At 39.9% G+C, this 8,735-nt stretch overlaps 1 protein-coding gene across 1 annotated transcript; it reads left to right on the top strand.

The window, feature by feature from the left end:
• On the top strand, nucleotides 1–7,094 carry anxa11b (annexin A11b). Its single transcript, XM_085416601.1, has 15 exons — nucleotides 1–155; nucleotides 1,835–2,222; nucleotides 2,301–2,338; nucleotides 2,516–2,659; nucleotides 2,805–2,892; nucleotides 3,020–3,114; nucleotides 3,197–3,310; nucleotides 3,476–3,566; nucleotides 3,804–3,883; nucleotides 4,011–4,067; nucleotides 4,153–4,246; nucleotides 4,376–4,471; nucleotides 5,559–5,617; nucleotides 5,721–5,843; nucleotides 5,931–7,094. Exons 2-15 carry the CDS (start codon nucleotides 1,844–1,846, stop codon nucleotides 5,988–5,990), a joined length of 1,518 nt encoding a protein of 505 aa, XP_085272727.1. The 5' UTR covers nucleotides 1–155; nucleotides 1,835–1,843; the 3' UTR covers nucleotides 5,991–7,094.
• The last annotated feature ends 1,641 nt before the right edge of the window (nucleotides 7,095–8,735 follow it).

Genomic DNA, 8,735 nt, shown 5'->3' with positions numbered 1-8,735 from the left:
AAGCAACTTTAATCAATTAAAGCCAAACAAACTCCAGCGGTAACAACAAGCAAAGCAAAGGTTATTACTGCTAGCACGGAAACTAGGACCCACCCACATTCAGGCTGGTCTCTCCCTGCCTGGCTCTTCCTGGATCTGACGCCCGCATCTGCCAAGTAAGTAACTCTAATCTATAGTTTTTTCCACTGCAATATATTTAAAACAAATATTTCTTTACGTTGCAATAAACAACAGCGAGGAACTTGCAGAAATGTAGCGGCTCATTTTGGCTGTTGACTTTTTTTTGTTTCGTTTAGCTTTGCCTGATCAAACAAACAGCCGTTTAATGGTGACGTTACCAGATAGCAACTAGCAATTAACTTTCTGCTTTGGGGACGTCACAGCGGCACGCTAGCGCTTGTAAAATGTATGTAAGGAATTAAAATAAATATTTTATTAGTCGCCCAGGCCGGATGCTACATGCTAAAGCAGTAACTCGGTTTGAAAGTGTTGTGTAACGTTAACGGACGGCTGGGTCGTTTCTGCTCTTCTGCGTCAGGGCACACGGTTAAATCACTTAATGCTTCTTACCATCACGAACGGGCCAAGGTTTTTATTATTATGCGTTTATCATTGAACAGTAAAATCATAGCTGGTTAGTTGAGAAAATGCAGGCCTGTGATGCTCTCACGAGTATAAGGACTTTGATTTTACTGCTTTTGACGTTAAAAGAGCTTTTCGACGTTCAAAGTCGAAACATGTACTACACATACAACAGTTAGTTGTTTTTAATTACTGTAGGAATTTATGTGAGTTCCCCCTCGCTTACGTATTTTTTCTGTTGCCTAACTGGTGGTATTTACTACGAGTGCCCGTGGCATTGTTTCAAAATACTGAGAAAATAAAACCTGAAAAGCAAGGGAGTGTCAGCAACCAAATGTTTTCCAAGAACTCATTTGTAACACACCCTTGGTCTTTCTGTTCAAACTAAAATCAGTAATTTCGAAAAATCGTCTTTTGTTTGGCTGTCGTTAACTTTTTAAGTTGTGTTTACGCACTTGTTCTTGCAAAATACATGCATTCCTTTTTAAGGAAGGAAGGTCTTTTATCGACACATTGCAAAATATGAACAGATAAAGAATAACAACGTAGTAAATAGGTACATTCATTGAAATTCAAGCATTTTTGTCTTCGTTTTAACTCATGAAAATCATATCTTTAGACATCTTTTTAAACTGTATGGACATTGCTTCAACTTCACACTCAAACTGTTTGATAGTTTCACTTCACAAACACAAACCCAAAATATTTTCCTGCTGGTATGCACAATGACAGTTTTGAAGTTACAGAAAGCATGCTTTGCATATAGCTCAGCAGCTCATTATCTTTTGCCCTGAACAAAATTTGTTCTGTTTAGAATTTCTTTGACATGCAGACTATAAGATTCAGGTATTAAACCACTCACCTTTCACTTAGCAGAATCTAATCAGCTTTGTCCAAATAACATTATTACTTATTAAGATTTGGCAACTGTTGCTTGTTCGCATTATTGAGGGTTTATATTATATTGTTTTCTGAGAATGGGGAAGCAAAAGTTGCACAGTTTCATAAACAGTGAACACATTGCAATGTCATTATCATATGACAGGGATACGGATCAGTGGAAGTGGTGAGAGACATTTAAACAATTTCCTATTGTCTTGGGGAAAATGTTTGTTTTGTTTCTGCTCTATATGAGATTTAACGAGCCCATTCAGTAAACATTCTTTAGACAAAAACATAAATTCCCTGAAAAAGTTTTACATAAAAACAAATATTTACACAGTGATAGTCTCCAGCTTTATTTCACCTCCAGGTTTTGAAGATGAGCTACCCAGGATACCCTCCTCAGTCTGGAGGATACCCACAACAGGCGGGAGGCTACCCACAACAGGCGGGAGGCTACCCGCCTCAACCAGGGGCATATCCTCCCCAAGCAGGTGGCTATCCACCAGCAGCAGGTGGCTACCCTCCTGCAGCAGGTGGCTACCCCCCTGCAGCAGGTGGCTATCCACCTGCAGCAGGAGGCTTCCCCCCACAGGCAGGCGGATACCCACCCCAGGCAGGTGGTTACCCACCAGCAGCAGGGGGTTATCCACCCCAGGGGGGTGGTTACCCCGCTCCAGCTGGAGGCTTCCCTCCCCAAGCTGGTGGATACCCTGCTCAGCCTGGAGCAGGAGGTTATCCATCCATGCCTCCAGCAGGTGAGGCTCCAAGAAGAAGGCATGACAGATTACATTTGTGAGGTACTATTCTTTCTTTAAGCCAATATTTTCTTTCAGGTGGAGGCTGGGGTGCAGCACCAGGTGGCTATGGAGCGGTATGTAAATTCTTATCTCACTCTTCACCTCTTACGTGTCAGCTCGCTAATACTATATGGACTGGCTCAGGCTAAATCTCATTTGTTTAAGTTTCCTTATCTTTACCATTCCCATCTGAACCTTATTTGTTTAATATGCATTTGTCACCATGTACTTAGCTGTCCCTTCATTTGCAGCCAGGAGGAGCTCCGCAGGGATATCCAGGAGGCCCTTCCCCAGGCCAACCCATGCCAGGTTACCCAGGAGCACCTGCCACTAACCCTTCAATGCCTGGATATGGAAGTGGGGGTCCCTCCAACCCTCAGGGCCCTGCCATGCCTGTAAGATGTGGCAGGTGCATGCTGTGGTATTTAACACAAATAGAATTACCACAGCATACACACTTGTTACTGTGTTGAATTTTATCATGTCAGATATATGTATAATTTATTTATATATGTGTTTATCATTTCTTATGCTTTTTAGACAGGGTACAGGGGTTCTATTAAAGACTTTCCAGGGGCTGATCCACTGAAGGATGTTGAAGTTCTTCGAAAGGCAATGAAGGGTTTTGGTCAGTAAAATATGCATTTGAGTATGCTAAACCCATCAGATATAATATTGTTTCCCATTAGCAGTTCATTTGCTCCTTCTCCTTTTACACATCATAAATTGATTCTAACAAAATAACATCTTGACAGGCACCGATGAAAATGCCATTATTGAACTTCTGGGAAATCGTTCAAAAAAGCAGAGGGTTCCATTGATAGCAGCTTATAAAACTACTTACGGAAAGGTACTTTCATAAATAATAATGCTTTTGTGACAGTTTTATCTTAGCTGACTTTGCAGTCAGATGTTTCTGTTTTTCTGCTTAGGATTTAACCAAGGATCTGAAGTCTGAGCTAACTGGAAACTTTGAAGATCTGGTTCTTGCCATGCTGAAGACTCCAGCACAATTTGATGCATCTGAACTCAGAGAGGCTATAAAGGTTGGAAGCTCATGCGGTTGTCTCAGTAAATGGTTTCAGTTTTGGTTTTCCTGCCCAAACCACAATATCTCGCTCATCGTGCATTAGGAAAATAAGTGAATGTGAAATGGCTGGCTGCAAATGAATGTTGATCGCATTCGCTATGCTTTTCTGTAATTGTTTTAGGGTGCAGGAACTGATGAGGCTTGTCTCATTGAGATTTTGTCATCACGCTCCAATTCAGAGATTCAGGAAATTGCCAGAATCTACAAAGCTGGTGAGTTTTAATGTTGTCTTTTCTACTTTTTATTCAAATTCTTGTTGGAAGACATTATTAAGACCTGTTTTTTTTTTTTTTTTTTATTAATGTAAGGGTATATTTTGCTTTAAGCTGAGCAGGCTTATTTGATCAACAGGTAAATAATGAATTCTGAAAAAGTCAGTGTCTGAAATGTCCTATGCAAATATTATGGAAATGAATATATTTTCCTAAAAAGCCCCTCCTTCCTTCCAGAGTACGGGAAGAGCCTGGAGGATTCTATTAGCAGCGACACGTCTGGACACTTTCGCAGACTCCTGGTGTCTCTCTGTCAGGTAGCATCAGCACATTTTGCTGGACTTACAAAGAGCTTTCTCATAAAGGGAAGTTCTGACCTAACTTCTGCACTGTGCCACATAATGTTTTTCTGCTCTCAATGCTACTTCCTTCTATTCTCTCTAGGGAAATCGTGATGAAAGGCCAAATGTTGACATCTCTTTGGCCAAACAGGATGCTCAGGTACTTGTTTAAAGATGGCTTCGTGTCCTCAACGCTCTCTGAAAGCAAATGCAAGCCATAATTATCCTTCTCCTTCTTTCCTCAGAAACTGTATGCAGCAGGAGAAAATAAGGTGGGAACTGATGAGTCTCAGTTTAATGCCATCCTGTGTGCTCGCAGCAAGCCTCACCTTAGGGCAGGTGTGTAGCTCAGGAAGTTTACTATTTTGTTTTCAGTGTCATAAATAGAATCGCTTTAGCACATATGCTTTTAAACCTTTAAAGAATTACATTGTAACTGTCATGCTTGTGTATCTTGTCTTTGAATAGTCTTTCAGGAGTACCAGCATATGTGCGGGAAGGACATTGAGAAGAGCATCTGCGGGGAAATGTCTGGCAATCTTGAGTCTGGCATGGTGGCTGTGGGTACGTTCTTTGGATCTCTTTTTTCCAAGCCTGGACCAAACTGAAGCGACTTTCCAAAGACATGCAAAAGCTTTAAGTATATATTAAAGCCACTGGTTGAGGTTGTTCTGCAAGACTTTCCTATAAATACTATGCAGGTGCAATACAGGCAGCTGTTTGACCTAAATACATGATTGAAAGCAAATGGTGGCAAGACAGACTGAAGACTACACATTGGTTTTTATGAGGCATTTTAAAATTAGAAACTGATTCTTCAATCTGTTAAATGTCAGCAAACACTTCTTGAGGGCTTTGTAGAATCAACTAAGTTATATTTCCAGCTGTATATTAAAGCTAGAAATATAAATGAGGTAAAGACTTAAACTGAGGAAGAGGATACGACACCCTCATTCACTGGCGACTTTCATCATAAGTGTTGAAAGTGTTTGACTGGCACCATAAGCTCGCCAAGCAAGCTCACAAGTGAAGTAAAGCGTAGTTTGTTAAATGTATATAGCAACTACAACATGCACTTACATTTCTAGGTAGGTATACGTCAGGGATCTACACCAGGTTAGACTTGACAGACCTGACACATTGCAACATTTAAACAGTGCTCGGTTGGTACTGTGGAGCCCACAGTCTGCTAAGAAAACGTCCTTCAAAGCCTTCACCAGCCTGAACCGTTTATGCAAGGCCCGATTGGTCTACACTTTTATGTTATTTACCTTAAATTCAGAACCTGCCATTTGAGTACTGCAGCAGAATCGAGACTCAGACGTGAGCCTGCGCAAACTGTAGCCTTAGTTTCCTGTTCTTAGCTGACAGGAATGGTCTTCTGCTGCTGTAGACCTGTAGATGCTGTAGATCTCATGTTGTTTGTGCTCTGCATTCATTAAAAATAACCAAGGTAGTAAAACCACAAATTGGGTCAGTTACACAACCTTATTGGCGGACACAATATAAACTAAATATGTACAGAAGTGTCTCATGTTCCATCCATTCAATTTTCACGGTCTTTTCTTTTTAAGCGTGCTATGTCTTCTTGGTTTATATGTACAACAGCATCTTCTGCTCCTTTATTTATCTTTCATTTGACTTTTTTTAGTGAAGTGCATCAAGAACACCCCCGGTTACTTTGCAGAGAGGCTCAATAAGGCCATGAAGGTACATCTGTTGTCTGTCATCCCTCGGATAATTAGTTTAGTGCTCTGATTTTGTGAAGAGAGAATGGAGAAGACATAAACGAGGTATTACATTGTGCTCACAGGGAGCAGGGACAAAGGACAGAACCCTCATCCGTATCATGGTGTCCCGCTCCGAGGTAGATATGTTGGACATCAGGCAGGAGTATCTGAAGACCTACGGAAAATCACTGTACACTGATATCTCAGTAAGTCCCACTGTTTTTGTCTTTTTGACGATCAAAGCTTAATCACCGTGTGCTTGTTATGTGATGCGTTTTCTCTGGATTTCTCAGGGTGATACCTCTGGGGATTACAAGAAGCTGCTGTTGAAGCTGTGTGGAGGTAGTGACTAAAAAGCACCAAGACCCCAAAGGAGCGTGTCTCAAAAGGACATCATATACATCCACACTGAAACAATGTTATATGACCTTATATTCCGTTTGTTGCATGCATTTAGTGCCATTTTTCTGATTATTACATCAAATCAACATATATATTTTTGATTCTCTTAAATTACATAGTTTTTGCTACTGTATTGCATTTATTCATATTTTAAAGGTGCATTAATATATTTCTTTTTACACAAAAGGTTGAGTGGTAGCCAACAAAATGTGTGTGTGCCTGAAATTAACTAAATTACTGCAATGACTATATTACACAATAATATTTAAAATGTACTTTAGTTTGTAGGAAACCTATTTTGGGGTAACAGTAGAACTTCACAAAGTAAAAAGAAAGTAAGATCTGAAAAAGAGCTAGTGTGCCATGTGACTAATTTTTGCAATCCATATAGAAAGAAATATTTAGTACAGCGCTTTGTGAATGTATTGCCAAGCATTGCAACTGTGTGTACCTACTTACAAAGGTGTATGTTATTATTGTATATGCATATGATCATATCCCAATCAATCAATCATTCTCTGAATGTAAGAAATAATATTTGCATCTCTCCTGTAATGGGTGTTTGTTTTAGTTAACTGAAATTTAACTCTTGCTTCCAAGTCTATGCAAATTAGTTTATTGCCAATCAACATTTATTTGCCTTTCACTCAGTGCTGAAACGCCAAAGCCTAAAGACAGATCATATTGTGCCGTTCGAGTAAGCCTGTGGACCTACGCAATTATTTTCTTTTGTTTTGTCTAGCAAACATTCGATAATCTTAGTTGTATGGCTACAGGAAGTTATCCATATTCTGTTTCTCAATATTTTGTTTAGTCTTTCAACAGTGTCCTTTGCTGATTTGTATGCTTTACTGCCAGCAGAGGGCTCTTAGTTCACACAAACTATGTCACCTCTGTAGAATTGATCTGCCTGAACTAACTTTTGCTGAGTATTTCCTGCACTAACTACTTTGCTTTGTAACATAATAATTGTCAAAATTCAGTGGATGCCTTAAGAAAAAAAAAAAGGAAAAACAACCACCTTTGATTTCAATTAAAAAAAATTTGGCACATTTTCTTTGTGAAATGGGATTGTGTGTTTTGCATGAAAAATGACTGCGTGTGGATTTTGTGCTCTAAGCAGATGCACAATGAACGATTTGCATGTCAAAGCCAGTCTCATTTGCACCACCTAGGTCTGTATTACAGCGAGTGGGTAAGCCCCCTCCACCTCTGAGCATCATGAGCGGCAGCCTCTTGTCAAAAGGTGTGAATAATGTGGCTTACATAAGTTCTGTTTGTGCGTGCGTGTTTGCTTTATAATCTGAGAAGGGGAGAGAAATTCATTCAGGTGTGCTTTGAAGCTCAAGTGATATGGAGCGGAGCTTCATAGAGCTTTTCTCAAGGCTATAAATAGTGTCCATATTGGAGACACGGGTGTCCTAAAGTTGTCTTTCTGTTGTGTTCAGTGGCCTCGAAGTGCAGCCTCAGAGGGGATGTGTTCGTGAGACAAATAGCTTCTTTGCAAACCTTGCTTCTTGTACACTTTCTAACTTTTCATATACACCCGAAATGAAAACAGTCCACCAGCCTGAAGACAAAGAATGATAAATATTTGATGTTGGCATTTGTGTATTTTCTCTCTAGCTAAGATTTTGCACTGATATCTCGTGAAAGATATAGGTCAAAGTGAAATCAAACGGGGGAGAGAGGAGGGCTTCCATTTAGCTTGCTTTTACTTTAAGAGGAGGACAGAACACTTCCGTGATCCTGATTTCTAGACAAAGTGCTTTAATTATTAACTTGTCGATGTGATGGCATAGTGGATGATGCACTCTTTATGGAGCTTGGGACACAAAGACGTCTGTCCACGTCACTGGGCCAAGTGGAAGGTGCAATAGCTGTGAAGAGCAGCCTGAACTAGGCCTTAGCCTGAGGCTTTTTTTCTTATATTACTTGTAATGAAATTTTAAGAGCTTCTCTTAAAACTTGTAATATCACAAAACAAAGGTCTCAATAAAGGTTTATTTCAGATGCAGTAAATCTGCAGTTCATCACCAGCCTTTTAATACTATCATATAAACAATCAGTGTGAGTAAGTATTGAGCAATTTCTTTTTTTATTTGCAGTGGATTTTCTCCAGCCATCCAGTGAGGATTGTGCAGCTAAGTGACATTTGGTTGCCAGGGACCTAATCCTGCTTTAAACTTCATGAGTGCATATAAGCAAATTACAAACCCAAGGATTAGATGAACAACACATAATGAGATGTAGCAGCAGATATCACTATCCAGCATGCAGAGTGGCAGCCTGTGGGGCTTGAGGCTCTTCCTCTGATTTTTGACAGAGTGAGAAAATAAATCCTGTCCAACCATATGCTTTTATTTGTGTGTCAGGAGAAGCAATATACCAGAAGACAGCGTAGAACTCTATAAATTGCTCCCACTTAATGTTAAAAGCAAATGCAAGATTTCAGTGTTTTGAATCTGTTTGATGCTTTTAGGAATTTACATAATTCCTAAACATTGCAACTTGTTTTCTCGGTAAGCGGTGAATAGATTTCCCTGCAGGGAAAAGAAATTAGTGCTGTTGTTACATAATTGTTAAAGCTGTTTCGAATTTAAGAGGGGAAATGTATAGGCACACTGTGTACCACGTTAAGCTTTAGCAAGCTCTAGCTAAGAGTGAAAATCCTCATAAAGGGAATACGCTCTAGC

The sequence above is a fragment of the Rhamphochromis longiceps genome, linkage group LG8 (genome assembly GCF_057381845.1).
Source record: "Rhamphochromis longiceps isolate RC_006_pf linkage group LG8, R_longiceps_female_GT1.1, whole genome shotgun sequence".
NCBI lineage: Eukaryota > Metazoa > Chordata > Actinopteri > Cichliformes > Cichlidae > Rhamphochromis > Rhamphochromis longiceps.
The sequence above is the reverse complement of the archived record's forward strand: the minus strand, read 5'-3'. Positions and strand labels throughout refer to the sequence as shown.